Source organism: Zea mays, chromosome 9, assembly GCF_902167145.1.
Source record: "Zea mays cultivar B73 chromosome 9, Zm-B73-REFERENCE-NAM-5.0, whole genome shotgun sequence".
NCBI classification, from domain to species: Eukaryota; Viridiplantae; Streptophyta; class Magnoliopsida; order Poales; family Poaceae; genus Zea; species Zea mays.
Window position 1 is genome coordinate 119213381 of NC_050104.1, and position 22179 is coordinate 119235559.

General features: G+C 47.5%; 1 protein-coding gene across 2 annotated transcripts in view; it reads left to right on the top strand.

Annotated features, from left to right (window-relative positions):
• LOC103638912 (uncharacterized) overlaps positions 1-22179 on the top strand; it is an 86844-nt gene that overhangs the window by 53919 nt on the left and 10746 nt on the right. For both annotated transcript variants that reach the window (XM_008661701.3, XM_008661702.3), the window contains exons 47-55: positions 30-103; positions 201-537; positions 613-711; positions 782-934; positions 13408-13589; positions 13670-14182; positions 15085-15262; positions 15348-15484; positions 16305-16431. In XM_008661701.3, coding sequence (XP_008659923.1) covers positions 30-103; positions 201-537; positions 613-711; positions 782-934; positions 13408-13589; positions 13670-14182; positions 15085-15262; positions 15348-15484; positions 16305-16431 — 1800 coding nt within the window. The remainder of the gene's footprint in view (positions 1-29; positions 104-200; positions 538-612; positions 712-781; positions 935-13407; positions 13590-13669; positions 14183-15084; positions 15263-15347; positions 15485-16304; positions 16432-22179) is intronic.

The window sequence follows — 22179 nt, forward strand, 5'->3', positions numbered from 1 at the left end:
ATACTATTGAAATGATTTTCTGGTCCTAGGAGCCTGTTGTTATATCACATCCAACCCAAGCACCTTCCAAATTTATCAATCTAAGAAGCTCTTTATCAGGAAGGTAACAACACAAACATGAAAAAATTCTGGTGGATAAAATGCCATAACCTTTCACTAATCATCTTCTTTTATCCTGTTTGTCTTTCATTCTTCTGTAGGGTTGTACAGATTCTGCTTGAACAAAGCAGTGATAGTGACTATTTGATGGCAAGGCTTATCAGAATATATGTTCCCTATTGGATATCTTTTTCTAGATTGCCTACACTTACTCTGCGTCTCATTGATATTTCTGGAAGGAAAGAGAAGAGGCGCCTTCTTTCACGTTCACATCTGGAAAGGGGTGAGAAGCAACTCTATGATATAAAACACGATGAATTGGTTGAGGGATACACTATAGCGTCTGGATTAAATTTTAAGGGATTAGGACTTCTATCATCTGTTGGACATGGTGGACGGTTTGGATCTGTGAAAGAATTGTCGCCTCTTGGCGATATGGTTAGTTTGGATCTTCTTTTCTTCTTTTTCTTGTTTTCTACCACTACAATTAAATAGTACTGATTCCATATTCAGGATGGAGCAGTTGATCTTTCTGCCTATGATGATGATGGAAAATGCATGCATATTCTTCTTTGTTCAAAGCCATCCTCGTATCAAGCTGTTCCAACAAAGGTAGCTGCATGTTAATCTACAACTTCATATTAAAGTGTCAATCAGTTGACTTCATGTTATGCAACAACAGGTTATCCATGTACGCCCGTATATAACATTCACAAACAGGGCCGGACAAGATTTGTACTTAAAACTTAGTATTGAGGATGAGCCAAAGGTCTTACATGCATATGACTGGAGGGTTTCCTTTATGTACTCCAAGGGGACTACTGACAAACTGCAGGTACTACAATATTCTCAGCGAAGCACCATTTAGCGTAATTGTATGCATGAATTGTTTTTTTTTTCGAAAACGCAGGAGAGCTGCGTATCAATATATTAAGAAGAAAAGGTGAGGCAAGAAGAAACCTCGTACAACTCCACACGAACCCTACACTAGGCTATAGGGAGAAGGAGAAAATTAACCCCAACAACAACAAAAGACATCTAGACCCGTGACCATGGAGACTCAAATAAAGATTACCGACTGAAATTACTGGAGCATAAGGATGTTAGATAAATCCCTGGCTCCAGCCCTATACCAGAGATGAGACTCCTCCTTGACCCAATTGATGACCATGCTGTGACTAGGCTGCACACCATTAAAAACACAGCGGTTGTGATTCCAGATGGCCCAAGCACCAATAATGATCAAAGAATTCAAGCCCTTGTGCTGCCCTTTGTTTGTGCCAGCAGAAGCTGCAGCAACTCCTTCCCACCAATCTTCAAAGGAGGAGCACGCAGGGTTTGGAGCAAGGTGCTGCAACCCAACAGATTACAAAATCTGAAACCAGACAGCTCGTGAAAAAACGCAGGAAACTAGCAAGTGGTTTATCGTCTCTTCCTCTTGATCACATAGGGTACAAAATTGAGGGTGAGGTAGTCCTCTTTTTGCTCTCTTTTTGCTAGGCGGTCTGTTGTCCAGCAGCGATCGTGGGCCACGAGCCACATGAAGAACTTGCATTTACTAGGAGCCCATGATTTCCAAATCCTTTCCCAAGGTTTAAAAGTTGTTGCTCCAAGAAAGAAACCGGTATATGCCGATTTGGCCGAATATAAACCTGAGTTTGAAAGCCGCCAGCTATGCTTATCCTCCTGGTCTGGTTCTAAGACCCAGTCTGCAGTGAGGTCCCAAACCTTGAGGAGGTCAGACAAAACATTTACAGTGATAGCTCCTCTAATGTCATGGACCCAGCTCCTTGAAATGAGGGCATCGTGGACATTCCTCATTTTAGCCCTAGAAGAGACCATCTGGACCAAATGAGGGGCCAGCTAACATAGACTTTGGCCGTCGATCCAATTATCTGTCCAAAACAAGGTGTTTTTACCGTTGCCCACCACCGAAGAGATTGCTGTCGAGAAGAAGGCCTTAACTGAAGAATGAGCATTTATTTTAAAGGATGCCCAAGGTCTGCCAGTATCGGTTTTTTTCAGCCAGAGCCAGCATAATCTAAGAGCCTAACTCATCAAATGCAGGTTTAAGATACCCAATCCTCCAAATTCTTTTGGACTAGTAACCTTGTTCCAAGCTACCAAGCAGTGTCCTCCCAAAGCTTCTTTCCTCCCTCTCCACAGGAAATTCCTTCCGATCTTGTCAATTGCTTTGAAAACCCAAGAAGGAAGGTCCATGGCCATCATTAAGTAAATATTCATTGAAGAAAGGACAGTCTGGACAATAATCAATCTTCCAGCTCTAGTTAACAGATCAGCTTTCCAGCAGGGAAGGAGATGTGCAATTTTATCAATGAATGGTTGTAGGTGCTGTCTGCCAAGCTTCTTTAAGGATAGAGGCACCCCCAAATATTTGCAGCGGAAGTTGGCAACAACGCATGGCAGCAGATTATGAATGGTATCTAGGTTTTCAACAGTACAGTGGATGGGGAAAACGCTGCTCTTTGCCATATTCACTTTGAGTCCAGATGCCTCACCAAAAATCATGAGAATGTACATGGTAATTACTAAATCAAGTGCCACCGGGTGGAGGAAGATCACCACATCATCAGCATAAATAGAAATACGGTTATGAACTGAATTTTCTGTCAGAGGCACCATCAAACCATCATTAGCAGCCTCCTTAATTAAATAGCACAGCACAGCCATAACCAGGATGAACAACATTGGGGAGAGAAGGTCCCCCTACCGAAGACCTCGTCTATGAATAATTCTTCGACCTGGTTTACCATTAAGCATTACTTGAGAAGAAGCAGAAGTAAGAAGAATGCTAACAATATCGCACCAAATTTGCCCAAAACCCAAATGCTTCAAGACCTCCAGGAGGAAGGGCCACGAGACAGAGTCAAAAGCTTTGGTGATATCCAATTTAGGGCTTGTTTGGGTAATCTTGTATTGGAGTGGATTGAGGTGGTATAAGGTGTATTGAAGTGTAATATGAACTAATTTCCCTTTCAATCCCTAAAATACACTTCAATCCACTTCAATCCCTCTTTATCCAAACAAGGCCTTAAGGAGGATCCTTGCACATTTTTCCTGGTGAAACAACTTTGTTGTCTGTTGCACAAGCATGAAATTGTCCAGTATGGATCTGCCTTTAATAAAAGCACTTTGATTCTGAGATACCATAATATCCAGGTGTTGAGCCAGCCTATTTGCCAAAAGTTTAGTAATGAGCTTAGCAAAGGAGTGGACCAAGCTAATAGGCCGAAAATCTTTGACATGACATACTTCATCTTTTTTGGGTAGAAGAATGATGTATGCTGAATTGAGAAGATCCAGATTTCCCCAATTTCTGTTCCAAACAGCCATAGCAGCTACCATAATATCTCCTTTAATAATATGCCAGCACGACTTATAAAATTTCCCAGTAAAACCATCCCGGCCGGGAGCCTTGTTTGAAGGTAGAGAAAGGCCTGTTTTCCAGACTTCATCTTCCGTGAAAGGGCTCTCCAGCGAAGAGAGATCATGAATAGGAATCTGGAGATGATCCAATTCAATAGTATGTGCTCGATCAGACAAACATCCCAGCAGATTGTGGAAAAAATCTCTTACGGGGCGTTTGGATCCCTTCATTTTAGAGGAATTGGAATTCACTCAATAAAATAACTTATTTAGTTTGGAATTTGAGATTCCACCACTTGCCAAAGTTCAGATATAAGCCTATCTTAAATTCATGGGGTGGAAGATAGGAAATGATTTTATTCATTAGTAGAATTTGTTTCTATGTAACTTACATGACACTCTTCGTCTCGCTCCTCTATAGTAAAAATGTAGCACATAAATATCTCTGACATCTTGCTAATAATAGTATACAAATATATTTTGCATAAAACCGAATTAGCTTAATTGATATATGCCAAAATTACTATTAGAATGGAATTCAATTCCAATGATCCAAACGGGGCGTTAGAGTTTCCTCCTTGTCTTCATGCCTTGACTTTATCAAACCATCATCGGATAACAGATTACCAATAAAATTCTTGCCTTTGCGGTATTTAGCGTGGAGGTGGAAGAAGGCAGTGTTAGCATCCCCCTCAGCCAACCAGGTGATCCTAGAGCGGCTCCGAGCCATAGAACGTTGCAAGGTTGAAAGGGTCACAACGTGGCCATCAAGCTGCTTCAACAACCAATTTTCTAGCACTGACAAGGGCCTGTTATCTTGAGCAGACTGCAGCTTGTGCATAATTTCCCGCGCCATCCCAAGCCTAGAGGAGATATGACCCACCCTTTTTTGAGACCAGCTTTGGAGACGCCTGACGGTGGCTCTAAAGTGTTGTTTCTTCCCTCAGTGTTGGAATATAATGGTGTGTTTGGTTGCGGGACAGCCAGGACAGAGACGTCCTCTGGCGTACTCGCTTGTCACTCCAATTTTGAGGGATAACTGGGAACAACACTGAGATAGTCCTGTCCCAACCCTTGACCCTGAACCAAACAACCTTATTTGAGGGATCGTCCCATCCCGTCCCGTCCTGTCATTGCAACCAAACGCACCCTAAGTGAATTGTCCATCTCTTCCTATCAGCTTAAGTAATTGCCCATCTCTTCCTATCAGCTAAGCTTTTGGGTTGAACTGGACGGTGCATGCAACTCATCGTTCTGGTTGCCAAGGAGATGTGGAAGTGTAGGAATGCCTGTGTCTGAGAGTGCTAGAAATTGTGTCCAAAGAGTTTTGGTTGTAGTTCCTGAAGAATGTTGTGGTGTTGGACTGGAGCTAAGGTTTTCCAGTAGGTTTTTAGTAGGTTGTTGTATATAGTTGCCTAGTATTGGAAGAAGAATATTCTCTCACAATCCAATAATTGTTTAGGGTTACAATATATACACAAACATAAAGGGACTAATGGGCTGGCCCTACTAGGCCCATAACAACCATAGAGGAGACTGTATAACACCCCCGCAGTTGAAACTTTAGCTACGACAGACGTTGATACTGGACCAAAATTTTGAGAACAATGAGGATGGGAGGCCATTGGTGAAGATGTAAGCAAGTTGCGAGCTGGTTGGGACATGGGAAACATGAACGTCCCCGATGGCAACGTGTTCACGGATGAAGTAAAGATCAATCTCGACATGCTTCGTACACTGGTGTTGTACCGGGTTGACGGAAAGGTTGACATCACTGAGTTATCACAGTAGACGAGGGTACTCTAGGTGAGCGGCTGTGGAACTTCTGAAGAAGTTTATGGAGCCAGCTCGCCTCAGCCACACCATTGATGTTGACATGGTACTTCACCTCGGCACTAGAGAGGGAGACCACAGACTAACGCTTGGAGGACGAGGAGATGAGGTTGTCTCCAAGGAACAGAACATAGCCGGAGGTGGACCGGTGGGTGTTCGGACGCCTGACCTAGTCAACGTTAGTGTAGACAACCAACTCGTGTGTGGAGGTGCACCAAAGGAGAAGCTCGTAGTCGATAGTACCATGGAGGTATCAGAGGATCTACTTGACAACTGTCAGGTGTGGCTCCCGAGGATCATGCTTGTGAAGATAGATATGCTTGACTACATACGCCATATCAAGTTTGGTGAAGGTGAGTTACTGAATGGCTCCGGAAAGGCTTCGGTAGGCAGTGGCATCACTAAAAGGGGCACCTTCACCAGAGACGGTCTCTTTGCCTGTGTGTTCACTGGAGTCACACAGGGCTTGCAGTCCAGCATTGCCAGAGCGCTCCAAAATATCAGGGGTATACTGACACTGTTGAAGAAACAAGCCATCTAGGTGACACTCAACAATAGTACCAAGAAAAGTGGTGAAGAGGATACATATTCTTCATCATGAACTCTTGCTGAAAGAGCGGTAATCATTCGGTGCATGAGGCTCGAAGAGGAGACAGTGAGCACAATGTCATCGACATAGAGAAGGTACATAGTGACACTGCCATGTCGATGGATTAATAGAGAGGTGTCTTACATAGCCTCAACAAAGTCCAAAGAGCAAATAATTGGCAAACCCGCTATACCAAGCTTCAGACAATAGAGAGACTTGTTGAGCTTGCAGACAAGGTCAGGGTGAGCACAGTCAACAAAGCTAGTAGACTGGCTGCAATAGGCTATCTCAACAAGTTTCCCATGGAGAAATACATTCTTGACGTCGAGCTAGTGGACCGGCCCAAGAATGGGATAAGACCAGGGTGAGAATTGTACGAACGGTAGTAGGCTTCACCACCGAAATAAACATTTCTCATAATAAATCCTAGGATGTTAAGTGAAGCTCCAGGGAACCCAACGAGCCTTGTATTGGTCCAGAGAACAACCCACCTTACGCTTATGTGTCCGGACCCACTTGCCATTCATCACATTGTCGTCTGGATGACGGGGCACTAAGTCCCAGATGTGGTTAGCAAGCAGAGCCTCATACTTGTTCTCCATAGCGTGACGCCAGTGAGGATTGGTGAGGGTGCGATGAACAGAAGACGATACTAGGGAGATTGTCGGAAAGGACAAGACAGTCGACAGGGTGAAGAACACCAGCAACCTGACAAGTGATTATTGGGTGGACGTGGCAGGGTGGCGGTGAACAAGGGGAATGTGGTACACCGTTGGCGCAACTCGAGAGCGGGACAACGCTCCCTCTCGCTGATATACATGCATAGGTCTAGCGAAGTGGCGAGGAGCTGGCGAGGTCACCGACTGTGAGGGCGTGGATAGAGAAGCTGGGGTTGGAGGTGGGGCCAGCGCCACACCATGGTGTGACAAGCAATGGTGGTGACGTTTGAGCTATCGAAGGTTCGACGAAGGGCGTCGAGGCTGCTCATGATTCGAATGGGAGCGGCAGGGCAGACTGGGGGAGGGCTAGATTCATAGGGGTTTGGGGGTTCACCGGTGCATATGTGTGAACCTACAGGGAAAAAGAGGTGGTTTTCCAGAGGGAGCCACATGATTAGTCTCAAGAAGAAAGTCCAACTCGATGGTGGAACTGGAGGAGGATGAGGTGATGGGTGTAGGGCTGGAGGTGGTAAGGGTGACGCTCCCTGGCCTTCCCTCTACAACCCGTGGACTGGTTTCATCTTCATGTGGCTCGACCTAGTCCCTGGTGGTCCTCTACCGCGACCACCACCACCCCTGTCATCTCTCCTGACGCTGTCTGACTCAGGGTAATACCTTGGCCCACCTCCCTCGGGTCCTCCGGCATCCCCTTAGTTACCACTCCTACCCCTGCCACCACACTCGATTTCGTCTTGGAACCCGTGGTTTGGTGGGTGGGATCAACACTCTTGCTAGCTCGTTTAGCACGATGACCCTAAGACTATCTCTAGCAGACTCCCTATCTCACTCGTTATTTCAGACTCCACTCTGCAAACAGTGTAATCTACATGGAGATGGTCCCATCCAGGGGTTGTAGAACGACGGCTACGCCTGGACACCGCTACGCCCGGTGGGGCCACCTCAGGTGGAGCCAGCACCCCCACGCCCACCGTTGTGGGGATGACGATCATCGTCTGCGCCGACATGCTGGCGAGGAGCTCCGGGGGCTAGGGCAGGAGGTGGACGCGTAGGGCCCCCATCGACGGAGGGTGAGGGGCCTGGCCACCGGAGGACACTCCATAGACATCTATTGTGGAGGCGAGGGACTCAACCTCTAGGGTGAGGTCCTTTAGGAGAAGCTCGTTGTGGACGTCGTGGAAGGAGGGGAAGGGCACAATCCGCTTGGTGAGAGCCTTTAGTTGGTTGTAGTGGGGGCTAATACCACGTAGAAGGTTCAACACGACGATGCGATCAGGGACGTGCTTCCCGGGATCGTGAAGGGAGTCTGCCATTCCCTTTATCCGACAACAGCACTCGCTAACAGAGAGGCCCCCCTAAGATAACAGACGGAACGAGGTATCGAGGCGGAGATCCTGGGCTTGCCATATGCCGAGGAACTGGGCCTCGAGGGCGATCAAGGCTTGGTGAGTGGTGCCCCCCGTTCACGGACGATGTCCTGAAGCTCGACGGTGAGGGTGCCGATGAACCATGAGAGCACGACGTTGTCCATCTAGATCCAAGATGGAGCCAATGGAGCGACGACGTTGTCGAGGACGTGGTCAACGAGGGTGTAGCGCTGGAGCATGAGGAGCACCTGATCACGCCAACGTGCGAAATGGGGTGACGTCGGATCCAACACGACGGATTCCAGGGACCGATTGTTGTGAACACCGGCCGCCTAAGCATGAAGAGCCACGATTGTAGCAATGTCAAGCCCGGAAGTGGGGTGGGCCACTGGGGTCAACGGGGGGAGGGGGGATCGATGCGACCGAGAAGGGGGCTGAGCCTTGGGCATCTAGGAGGTCAAAGCGGCGCTCACAACGTGCTTGTGCTCGTAGGCACGAGCCACGACCCATTCACGATCCTGAGCGGCGGTGATGGCGGACTGGATGGTGGTGAGGGCCGCAACTAGAGTGGAGGATTCTCCAGTCGACTGTGGGGGTTCGACAGAGCTGGATGGAGCGTGCTGCAGGGAGCGGGTAGACGCGGACGACCACATGGCGGGGGAAAGGACACTAGCGAGCATGGTGTGTGCAGTCTCACCTGCGGGACAGGAGGGAGCAGCCATGGGGAGGGGTTCAATGGCTAGAGGAGCCGAGGCTGGGCAGGTCGGAGGCGCGTGTGCAAGTCGGCGACGGGGTCCTGGCCACAGCAGCGCAGATCCGGCGGGACGACAGGGCGGCGCATATCCAGGCGGCAAAGAGGTGTGTGCAGTCTGACGGTGTGGATCCAAGGCGGGATGGCAGTGGCGGCGAGGATCTAGGAGGCAGCAGTGGGAGGCGCGTCCAGGGGCGGTAGTGCGAGCAAGCGCGCACGACGTCCGGCTGACGGTGCGACCTGTGCGTGCAGAGCCATGGTGGGGGTCGGGGAGGTGGCTGGTGGGCCTGATTAGGAGGCTGGCGGCTGTGGGGTGGGGTGGGAGAGAGAAAAGAAAACCTAGCTCTATACCATGTTGGAATATGTGAAACCCTAACCCTAATCCTGGGTTGGGAGTATATTTTATAGAAGAGTTAGGTAGGCAAGCACATTACAATAGGGTTTAGGGTTTAGGGTGCAGATGGTAGCAGGCTTCATGACGGGACTAAACGTCTCATCATAGTCAACACCAGGACGTTGTGTAAACCATCGAAGAACCCAGTGGGCTTTGCACCAATCCAAAGAGTCATTGACTTTCCCTTATAGGTCCAGACTCACTTGCCAGTCACCACATTGCCGCCTAGGGGAAGGGGCACCAAATTCTAGGTTTGATTGGCAAGGAGGGCATGGTACTCTTCCTCCATAACACAACGTCAATGACGATCGACAAGGGCGCTATGGACGAAAGACGACATAGGAGAGATCGAAGGTGAGGCAGTCGTGGAGAGTATGAGGTGATCAACAGGGTGAAGGACCCCGTGGTCTGGCGACTCACCATCAAGTGTATGTGCCGAGGGTTGCAATGAAGAAGGGGGTGATACACCGTTAGCTTGGCGCGAAAGCAGGGCGGTGTACCCACTCGGGCATGTTGCTGATAGACATAAACAGGTTGAGCATAGCGGCGAGGAACCAACATGGGCGAAGGCACCAAACAGAGCCCTAGAGGCGGGGGCGGTGTTGAAGAAGGGGCCATCGGGGCCTAGGGGTCTAGCATGTGGCGACAGGGTGGCACATGGGCCGGTGAGGGGCGACGGGGCAACCTGGATGGGAGTATGAGGGTGTAGGAGCCAAGAGGGGCACCGGGGCTACTAATGCTACTGGCGTAAGAGAACCTACAGGTGGAGACGAATAGTGTTTGACTAGAAGGTGCCACATAGTCAGGATCATTGAGAAAATCCAACTTAGGCAGGGAGGCGGTGGGGGACTGGGAGGTAGTTGAGATGGGAAAATATGTCTCGTCGAAGATGGTAGAGATGGGAGATCACGAGACGATGAGTGGTGAGGTCAAGACAATGGTTCCCATTGTGATCAATGGAGGTACCAGGGGAACACACATCGAGCAGATCGAGGAGCAAGTTTTTTAGGACTTGTAGCATAAATGTTGGGATAGCATGCACACCCCCAAAACACGAAGATGGTCATAGGAGGGAGTGATATCAAATAGAGCAAAGTGTGGTGTGGGTGCACGAGTCGCTGTAATAGGAAGGCGAGTAAGGAGGTAGGTGGCGGTGGGAAGGCTCTCAGCCCAGTAGCGAGCAAGAACGGTTGCCTGAAAGAGCAGGGAACACATGCCATTATTAGTAGTGTGAATCATGCACTCAACCTTAGATTATGAGGGGAGTGTAGGGCAGGACATTTGAAGGAGATGTCCACAAATCACAGTGTATGAGATCAAAATTGTGCACATCCTAAGAGGAGCTAGAGAAAGGAAGTCGAACATGGGGGCCTAACTGACTGGCGTGTTAAAGATGCTCGAGGGTGCCCCTAGTACAAGAAATGACTGAACTACTACGTAGCTTGGACAGCACAACAGGGCTAGGATGGCCGAGACGACGATGCCAAGTACTAGATGTATTGGAAGTAGACATGGCGTGCGACTGTGGTGAGGACAAAGAGGATGATGGAGCGGAAGCAAGATGTGGTTGCAGGGTGTACAGGGGACGAGCTATTACAGCGGGCAAGAAGACTTCGGGTAGCGAGATCTTCCACGGGCAAGCCAAAGGGTCAAACATAATGGAACAAGAATTATTGGTAGTAAATTTACGAACAAAAAAAAGATTGTGATTGATACGTGGGACAACAAGAATAGTGTGAAGATGGAAGGGCCCGGGGAGAACCGAATTGCCGACAGAAGTGACCGGGAAGATGTTCCCATTGCCCACAATGATAGGAGTTGACGGGATAGGTGGAGACCATTGATCCCATCCATCGGACCCCGGGTTCAGGACAGAGTGGATTAGGATGGCAATGGTAGAAGCGGTGGATGAGGCGCTAGTGGCGTAGAGGGTAGATGCCTGAGGGGATACCTCGGACCGGGCAACGTCAGGTGAGCCAACTGTGGTGGAGGGAGATGGGAAGGGCCACACAGGGATGGGACAGGCCACATGGAGATGTAGTCGGTCCACGTTGTAGATGGAGGGCCAAGGAGCGGCCCTCGGGTCACCTCCACCACGGTCGTCCACTGCCGATGACCGCCATCGCCCAAACGCGCCCCTGGTTTTAGGCAGGCTGGGAGGACGTGGAGGGCTGGAGACGGGAGGGTAGGCAGGCATGCCGAAGAGCGCCCCCCCAGGTGGGAGTAGAAGAGGGTGGTCGCGATGCCTTGCCTCCTAGGGTGGAGCTGTAGACTATGGTAGCGGCATCGGAGTGAGGGGTCAGGTCCTTGAGGATGAGGTTGTTGCGGACCTTATGGAAGGACGAGACCATGACCAAGCGAGTGATCTAGTCCTGGAGGTGATTGTAGCGCTCGTTGAGGCTGCAAAGGAGGTTGAGGGCGAGCGTGCGATCAGAGATGGGCTCTACGATATCAGAGAGGGAGGCTGCCATGCGCTTCAGCTGACGGCATACTCAATGGCGGAGAGGTCCCCCTAGACAAAGGTTCGAAAGGCAGAGCATCGAGATGGAGCGCGAGCCTCACGGTTCCTAAGGAACTGCTTCTCGATGGCAACCCAAGCCTGGCGAGCGGTGCCCCACGCTCGCGTACAAGTCCTGCAGCTCAATAGTGACTCTCCCGAGGATCCACAAGAGGACCACCACTATCCATCTGTCGCCGGGAAGAGATAGTGAGGAGGCAGTGTCGATGAGGACGTGGTCGTCTAGGGTGTAGCGCTAGAGGGTGAGGTGGACGAGGTCGCACCAGCGGGCGTTGGTCAAGGAAGCCGAGTCGAGGAAGACAGGAACTAGTGAGCGGATGTTCTAGACAACCGTCTCTTGGGCATGGAGATTAGTGATGATGGCAGCCTCGTACTCGAAAGCAGCGTCGTGACAGACTCGATGCTGGAGAAGTCGAGCACGTGACGCTCATCCTTGGCGAGTTGCCTGCGAGGGTATCAACAAGAGTGCGCTCATGCTCCTAGGTTAGAGCAGTGAGGCACTCACACTCTCGAGCAGTAGCAACGGTGGCCTTGGCCGCCTAGAGGACCGCGACGAGAGTGGATTGTGCTGCAACAACGTAGGATGGAGGGAGGACTGTTAGCAATGGAGCGAAGTAGCCGACGGTAGCAGAGACGGGGTCGATGGCCACACCAACGTGGGAAGGGCGCTGGCTGCCAAGGCCGTGGCGGCCGTGCCCATGGCGGCGATGTGAGGAGGCGCGTCCAGGTTAGGAGGCGCCTGGATGGGCCAGGCAGCCGCGCCTGGCACTGCACAGGGGCCGCGTTGGTGGGCGGGACGGGCCAGACTAGGCGGTGTCGCCTGGGGCCACGCCGGTGAGAGTGCTGGCGATCACATGATGGGCGAGACCGATGGTGCGAAGTGTAGGTGCGACCTGAGGAGGCACGGAGTCTATGGCGCGGGGGGGGGGGGGGGGGGCGTTAGCGGGTGCACCGGCATCAGGGGCACGGGCGGCCTGAGAAACCGTGACTACGACTGGGGTAGGCGCGGACTCGGCCGGGGGAGCCACGGTAGTGGACATGACGGTCGCCCAACGATGGGATAGAGGGGCGGAGGGAGGAGAAGAGAGGGAGGGGGAGCGTCGTCCATGGCCAGGGGGAGGGAAGCGAAGAAAAAAATCCTGGCTAGATACTGTTGAAGTGTATTAAGTTGCATGCACCAAGCTTTTGGGTTGAACTCGTTGGTGCATGCAACTTAATATGATATCAAAGTCAGAGGTTTCGAGTTCGAATCATGGCTGAGTCTTAATTTGTGTCTCCACCCATTTATTTCCACGTTTGCGCCTTTGTCTCTGTTTGCACGTGAGTGGCTGTGTTGAAGTGTATAAGTGGATTACCTAACATCTCCCAACAGCTTAAGATTTTGGGTTAACTGTTTGGTGCATGCAACTTAATAGACCATGTTGGAAACCCTAAACCAGGGTGGGCTGTTGTGTGTATAGGGAAATACATGGGCTGGGCCAATGCCCATTACAACAGAAAATACACAATCCATGTGTTGGAGTGGTTTTCGATGGAATCTAAACTAAATTCCACACCAACCCATTCCAACACACATGGATTTAGATGGATAAATGTGCATTTAAATAAGGCCTTGGTGAGCAGCCTCTGCCTTTCCTCTGTTGTTTTTATTCTCTTCTTAATGATATGACACACAACTCTTATGTGTCTAGAAAAAATAAAGTACCAAATTTTCATTCAGTCTTGCTTTTTGCTGGTTCAGTGATTTGGACAAATATATTTGAACTGCAATTGCCTTGTGTTTTATTTGAAGGTCCGACTAGTGGATACAGAATGGTGCCAACCTCTGGAGATAGTAAAAGAAGACACTATTGTTATAGCAATGAGAAAGCAGGGTGGTACTCAGAAATTTGTAAAAGCTGAGATACGTGGTTATGAGGAAGGTTCAAGATTCTTGATTGTATTCCGTCTGGGCCCAGCATATGGACCAATCAGGTAGTATGAAATGGTAATAAGAGCATCCAGACATTTGTTTCCCAGTTTTACGACTATGACCATTGTATGATTGTTTGTAGGATTGAGAACCGGACGAGTCATACCACAATCAGTACTTGCCAGTCTGGTTTAGGGGAGGAGAGTTGGATCCAAGTGAAGCCACATGCAACCAGAAAATATTCTTGGGATGACCCATATGGACAGAAAGTTATTGATGTTAGCATTGATAAAGGCGATGATACTTGTGTCCTATGTGTTGACCTGGAAAATCCTATTGGAAGTTCCACCAGTTTTAGGGAACATGGCCTCATGTTTACTGTTGATACCAGTGACATTAAGATATTGAAGTTTGCTGATTACATAAGGAAAGAGGAAGTATATGGATTGCCTGGATCTGAACTGACTGATCACCAAGGATCGTCATTGAAGGAAAATGAGACAGAGCCAGGTGCTGGACCCTTGGAGCTCATTGTTGAACTTGGAGTTGTTGGAATATCTTTGATTGATCATAAGCCAAGAGAGCTTTTATACTTGCATCTGCAGAAGGTTTTCGTTTCATACTTGACTGGTTATGATTTTGGGACCACTAGCAGGTACAGTTTGCAATTAATGTACGATCTCATCAACACCATGTCCAGACATGTTCTGGTCTAAAAAATATTTCTTTCGTATGCAAAAGAAATGCCTTCCAGAATTGGAGATTTTGAGATAGACTTAGTTCTTCACCATATTTTTGTGTGTCGTATAAGTTTCTACTCACTTTTGAAGCCGCTCTTTTGCCCCAAGAAAGGTCAGCTGCTTGCTCTGGCAAAGGACTGCTCCTTTCCGTGTATTGCTAACATCTTTGGCTGAATAGTTAGCTGGTGGCATACCTACAAACATAGTGTTGAGTGCAGGAAATAACCGCGTAGCCGGACTGTCCGCGGTCCGGACGGTCCGCGGTGGTGGCGCGGACGGTCCGCGCGTGCGCAGAATCAGTTAGGGTTCCGAGTTTCTCGCGGGATTTGTTATCTAAAACCGCGGGATTAGCTCGGAAAACGACTTGTAGCGGATCCAGACCTCCCCTTTATATAGATGAAGGGCTACGGCCGATTGAATCCCCCACAATCGATCAAATCAAGTCTATTTCTCGTTTTACTTATACATTAGGAGTAGTTCTAGTTTAGACCTAGGTTAGTCTTTCCCTTCCCCAAATTCTTCGCTTCTCTTCGGCTCTACGTCGATTAGAGGTGTCTAGGGTGGCCTGGCGACCCTAGACGAAGCCTAGGATCTCTCCTCCCCGACGGGGTCCCTCCCGGGAACGAGATTTAGGTGCCGCCAGCGAACTCCGCCGCCCCTGCGCACGCGCGGACCGTCCGCGCCTGTGCAGAGAGCACCGCCGCAGGTTCCCAACGTAGTGATTGGCGCCCGGATCGGCGCCAACACATAGCATCACTTTTTTCTAATGATAGCACTATGTTCTCTGCTTTATTTTTTTATATATAACGCTTTGCAGGTTTAAATTAATCCTTGGCGAGTTGCAACTAGATAATCAGTTGCCACTGTCTACAATGCCTGTTGTTTTGTCTACCGAGAGCAGGCCTGATTCAAATCGTTCTGTTTTCAAAGCAAACGTTGCTGTTAGCAATGTAACTTCTAATGGCATTCAAGTTTACCCACATGTCTATATCCGGGTAATGTTTTTGCGTTGTATATTTCAACATGCAAGTCTATAGTATTAACCCATACTGAAAAGAATGAAATCCATGTTTTATATAGGTAACTGATCAAACATGGAGACTAAACATTCATGAACCTATTATTTGGGCACTGTTTGACTTCTACAGCAATCTTCGTTTTGTCACCACCATCAACAGCACAACTGTCACGGAAGTGGATCCTGAGATACGAATAGAGTAAGCTTCAAATTTTCCATTGAAATTACAAGAGCAACTGTTAGATAGACTTTCCTAATTTTGGGATTTGTCTTTTTGCATCTAAAATTGATGTGCCATGTTTCCAGTTTGATGCATTCTGTCATTCATCAGTTACTAGGGTCTAGGGCCAAGATTAGTAATACAGAGATTAGAGACGGGCAGCTTTTTCCATGCAACCATTTTGAATACGTTCACATCCCATTTGGTTTGATGGTTCATTCTTATCCAATTGGTTTGATGTATAGATCTTCTGCAATGATATACTTCTATCAGAAAATGGCATCATACTTTATGCTGGATTTGTAGGACAAAGAAATATGAGCTTGTGTTAGTAAATCCATTGGTCCCATTATTTCTTTTTGGCTTATTGCTGCCTATGAATAATGGTTTCACTGTGGCTTGTACATTCATTTTGCTTTTACAAAATTGTAGCCAGTACATTGCAAAAGGACAACGAAAACATGTTGCTGAAAATTTGTTTTTTCAATGTTGTGTATTCTTTTATTAAATCCATGTGATTATTTTGCATAATCATCAATATATACTGCTTAGAAGGGCAGGCTTGGTGCAATGGTGAGAGTTGTCTCACTAAATCACCAGGTTGCAGGTTCGAAGCAGCCTTTCCGCATTTGCGGGTGGAAGGCTTGCCTCGGTTTATTCCTTTCCCAGATCCTACATGAGTGGGAGCCTCCGGCACTAGGTCTGCCCTTTTTTATTGATATGCACTGTCTATGTGTCTATATGTAACTTAGCTGGAATACAACACAATGTATTTCGCAAATAATTGTATAATTTGCAGGCTCATTGATATTTCAGAGATAAGGCTAAAAATATCTCTGGAAACTGCGCCTAGTCAAAGACCTCGTGGTGTCCTAGGCATATGGAGCCCCATCCTATCTGCTGTGGGTAATGCACTCAAGATTCAGGTAACTTTATTCCAAACTCAGGTTATGTACGGAACATCATGTTTCATGACCGGTACCAAACTAACCTAGTTAGATCTGGTCAGACCGTCAGATTTATGCCATGTTCACCAGAATTCAAGAAATTTCATTTAACTCCGAGCCTGTAAAGTTATGTTAAAATATGTTACTTTATCCCAAACCCCACCCCTGCCCCTGGATAAGTTCAGAATTGTATGTACTTCTGCTGGATAGAATGGGTTCATTGATGTCATCTGTATTGTTTGTTTTATGATAGTGTGTTTGTGGTGAGGAGTGGTTTGAACATGTCCAACATCGGTTGAGATGGTTTGAACATATCCAATAAAGACATGTAGAGACACCAATGCGTAGTGGGTTCCTAAGGCATGATAGTTGTTAGAGTACTGTTAGGGATTCGGGGTTAGTCCCTGTGTAATTACTGTAATGGTCTTGGCCCAATTACTCAGCTTATATATATGTTCATCCAACCCGGTTAGGGTTAGGGTTTCCCACAATAGCAATGGGAAGAAAAGCAGGAAAAGGCTAAAGTTGACATGGGTTGACACAGTAAGGGCTACTTTGGAAACCTTGAATCCCCTTCGGGATTAGAGGGGATTGAGGTGGAAATAAACAAATTTCCTCTCCAATCTCCTTCAATCCCGAAGGGGATTTTAGTTTCCAAACTAGCCCTAAAAGGAAACTTAGGGCTAGTTTGGGAACCACATCTTCCCAAAGGATTTTCATTTTTCCAAGGGAAAATGAACTAATTTCCCATGGGAAAATAGAAAATCCCTTGTGAAAATGGGGTTCCTAAACTAGCCCTTAAAAGGATAATATACTCAAAGATTTAGCCTTGAATAGGAGTGCATGGAAAACAATTATCCACGTACCTGAACCTTGACTTGTGGCTTTTGTTGGGTTTTAACTCTGGTCTACCCTAACTTGCTTGAGACTAAAATGCTTTGTTGTTGTTGTTGTTATTGTTGTGTGTGGAGCCTGAGTTAGAGTTCTGGTTATTGTTGTTGTTGCTTGATCAAGTGAAACTGATGTTGAGCTCTTGTTTGTGCTTTGGTGAAGAAATCTGCCAATTGATATTCTGAGGGCACATATTGAAGACCAATAGTCTTCTGCTGACAATGGGATCGAGTAAAAGGTGCATCAACACCTATGTGTTTAGTAAGTTCATGCTTCACTGGATCATGAGCAATCTGTATAGCGCTCAAGTTATCACATAACAAAGGTGTAGAAGTGGATCACAAGAGACACCAAGATCAGCCAAGAGCCAGCGCAACCAAATAATTTCAGCAGTGCTAGTAGCAAGTGCCCGAAGTTCGGCTTCAGCACTAGAACGAGATATGACCGCTTGCTTCTTGGATTTCCATGCAATGGGAGATGATCCAAGGAGAATACATTAACATGTAGTAGAACAATAGTCAACAGGATCACTTGCCCAAGTGGCATCTGAATACGCATGAAGCTGAAGTGGGCTATCTGAAGCATAGAGTAAACATCTGGATCTTGACCCACGTAAATATCGAAGCACACGAAGCAAATGACCATAATGAATTGAAGTAGGTGTTGATACAAATTGGCTCAACATATGAACAGAATGAGCAATATCAGGTCTGGTGATGGTGAGATAAACAAGACTACCCACAATGTGACGATACCGAGTTGGATCTGCTACTAGTGTCCCATCCTTCGGACGAAGTTTTAAATGAATATCCATCGGTGTTGCAACATTGCGTGTATCAGTAAGTCCAGAGCGATCAAGATCTTGTATATATTTGGATTGAGACAGATAAAAGTCTTTTTGAGTCTGCTGAACTTCAATGGCCAAGAAATAGCTAAGCGGTCCCAAATCAGACATCTGAAATTCTTTACTAAGATGTTGCTTGACATGAGAAATATGTTCTGAGTTGTCACCTGTAATTAGTATATCATCCACATATAATAGTAGTAAAGTGCGGCCTTTTGGAGAGACATGAACAAACAATGCAGGATCATGTTCACTAGAAGAAAAACCAGCAGTTGTGATGATAGAGATGAATCGCTCAAAACAAGCACGAGGAGCTTGTTTCAGCCCATACAGTGCGCGACGAAGACGACAAACATGCCCTGAGGGAGTATCAACCCCTGGAGGAGGATGCATATAAACTTCTTGTAGATCGCCATTAAGAAAAAGCATTGTTGACATCCATCTGGAAGATAGTCCAAGAAGATGAGGCTGCAACTGCAATCAAGGTTCGAACAGTAGTCATATGCGCAACAGGTGCAAAAGTCTCATCATAATCAAGTCCTTGAGTCTGTTGAAAACCACGAGCCACAAGACGAGCTTTATACCTCTCAATGGAACCATCTGATTTTGTCTTAACTTTGAAGACCCATTTACATGTGATAGGGACAACATGCGAGGGTCAAGGAACAATATCCCATGTACCATTGCGTTCAAGAGCAGCCAATTCATCAATCATAGCTAGCTGCCACTCAAGAATCTCAGAAGCTTCCTGATATGTAGTGGGTTCAACAATTGCCACACCAGCCCGTGGAAAACCATAGCGATCTGGAGGTTCAATGGTACCACGATCACGAAGACGGTATCCCTGATTAAAAACATCATTAGACATTATTGTTAGTACAAGAATCAGGTACAGGATCAGTATCAGGACCAGTCGTAGGAATAGAGCGGGAACGACGAATGTAGGTTTGGATGATAGGTGGTTTGGAAGAGTAAGAGGTGGATAACGTGGAGATGGAAGGTGGTGTTATGGGAATGAGAACATCAGATGTGGATGTAGAAGATGATGGTTGAGATGCAGGAATGGAAGGAAGACACATGAAAGAAGTAGATTCTGTAGGATAATAGGTGGAGTGAGTAGACTGGTTGTGAAAGAAGGGGTGATTTTCATTGAAACTCACATCTCTAGAAATCTGAATACGACGAGTAGATGGATCATAACAACAATAGCCTTTGTGTTCAGGACTGTATCCAAGGAATACACACTCTATAGATTGAACAGTCAATTTAGTCTGCTCACGTGGTGGTAACAAGACATAGCATATGCATCCAAACACACGAAGATGATCATATCGTGGAGAAGTCCCAAAAAGAACTTCACCCGGTGATTTACCAGAAAGTTTAGATGAAGGTTGTCTATTAATGAGATACACGGCAGTGGAAACAGCTTCACTCCAAAAGTGTGAAGGCACAAAAGAAGATATTAAAAGAGTACGGGCACTCTCAATAATATGACGGTGTTTGCGTTCAGCAACACCATTTTGGGCATGAGCACCATGACAAGAAAGTTGAGCTAGAGTACCCTCTATGGTCAATATCTGGCGAAAATTATCAGATAGGAATTCACCACCAGAATCTAAACGAAAAATTTTAATAGTAGCAGAAAACTGGGTGTGAACCATGCGAGTGAAGGACTTGTAAATAGAAGGCAATTCCGAGCGGCGTTTCATGAAGTAAATCCAAGTATAACGAGAATGATCATCAATAAAAATGACATAATATTTATGACCACCTTTAGAAACAAACGGAGCTGGACCCCAAACATCAGAGTGAATTAGATCAAAAGGTTTAGCAGAATGGGAATTACTAGTAAAATATGGAAGTTGTATTTGTTTTCCAAGATGACAACCTTTATAACGAAAACTAGACTCAACATGAGTAGAGCCTAAACATCCTGACTTTATTAGAGTAGACAGACGGGATCCACATAAGTGACCCAGACGATGATGCCACTGGGTGAATGACGTCGCGGGGCCCGAAGCAGCGAGCATGTGAGGTGTAGTGGTAGGGGATGAAGGAAGACACAATGTGTCCAAGATGTAGAGGCGAGGCGAAGATTTACGGCGACGGCCAGTCCCAATCACATCCCCTGTTTTGCGATCCTGTACAAAACAAGATGAGTCATCAAATCCAACAAAACAATTGTGATCGGTAATTTGGCCAACTGATAGTAGATCCATGGATAACTGGGGTACCAAAAATATATTTAGGACAGTAAAAGTTGGATCAGAAAGAGAACCCTTGTGGGTGACATGACATAATGTACCATCAGCAGTCTAAACAGAAGTACCCTCGGTGACATGTGTAGTAGACGCCAGCCGTGACTGATCAGATGTCACATGAAAGGAAGCTCCAGAATCAAGAACCCAAGATGATGACAAAGCACCAGCAGATGAAGTAGCAGCAATCGCAGCTGAGCCTCTGGAAACTTAGCAAAGCAATTCTCAGACCGATGAGTGGTCTTTTTGCAGTGTTCACAAGGCTGAAAGGAGGTGTTCCTAGACCTCTGAGCAGCAGCCAACACACTGTGAGAACTCACACTAGTAATAGAGGACATGGACTTCAGACGAGTCTCTTCAGCAAGCAAAGCGGACAATGCCTGAGCCATGTTGAGAGTATCCGAACTGTGAAGCAGCCTTGCACGAAGGGAATCAAATCCAGGTCGAACTCCCATAACAAATCTGTAGGTAAAGAACTTGTGAGCTGGACAAGGCACAGTTGTACAAGCGGGCACCATGGAGGTCAATGCACTCATAAGACGATCAAAGGAGGAATAATATTCATCAATAAACATATCATGTTGCTCAATCACGAGTCTGCTGCATAAGGGTATGTAAAAGAGCACCGCTATCTTGAACAAATCGATCCTTCAGATGTGACCAGATAGCCTTAGCCATGGTAAATTTGGACAAACTCATACTCATAGTGGGTTTAGTGCTGTTGACCATTGCAGCCATTACCTTGCCATCATTGATCTACCAAGTCTTGATTGCAGCAGCATTGCTTCTATCAGCTGCTAAAACTGGAGAATCTTCAGTCAAATGAAATAGTAACCCGTGACCTCTTAATGCAGTCTGGACACAAAAAGCCCATTCTGGATAATTCTGCCCATCAAGAACAATGTTGACAACAATAGCGTTGGCCGACATAATGCAGAGTAATAAAACACTGAAGAATAACAGCTGAAAGGTACTGACGTGGGCAGACACCAGCAAAAAAATGATCTGAAGAGGAGATAACCAGTGTTGCGATCTGAAGAGCAGAAAACCGGTGATGCGTGCTGACTGTCCGCGGCGGCAGCTGGCGTCGCGTGGCGACAAGGACTGCACGCAGAGGGCGCACGACGGACGCAGAGAGGGGACGCGCAGAGGACGCACAGGGACTGCGCGCAGAGGGCGCAACCGACTGACAAAGACGGCGGGTGGGCGCACAGGAAACACGCATAGAGGTCCCTCGCAGACGACCCTGCGCGACCCGCACACGGAAGCCGGCGGACGGCTGCGCGGCCCGCACACGGAAGAAGGACGGCGGCAGCGCGACCCGCACACAGAAGAAGGACGGTGGTGCTGATGCAGATGCAGACGACGCGCCGGCGGTCCGCGACGACGGCTGAAGCACGATCCGCTCACGGAAGACAGCTCCGGGATGGCGGCTGAGGCGCGATCCGCGCCTGGAAGACAGCAGGGGAGATCCGGGACGCCGCGACGAAGGATGAGGGAGATCCGAGCCGCGATGGCGGCTAGGGTTAGGGTGGGTAACAGCCGCGACGACGGCTAATAAATTAGGGTTTCGTAACCTCCTCTGTTACCATGTTGCTAACCTTGGGATTGATAATAGATAATTAGTCCCTAAGGACTGTAGGTAATATATATAGCCAGTAGGCCTGGGCCTAATGGGCCTTAACAACTTTATGCCAAGTCAGCAAACAGTGCCCTCCATTGGCCTCTTTTCTG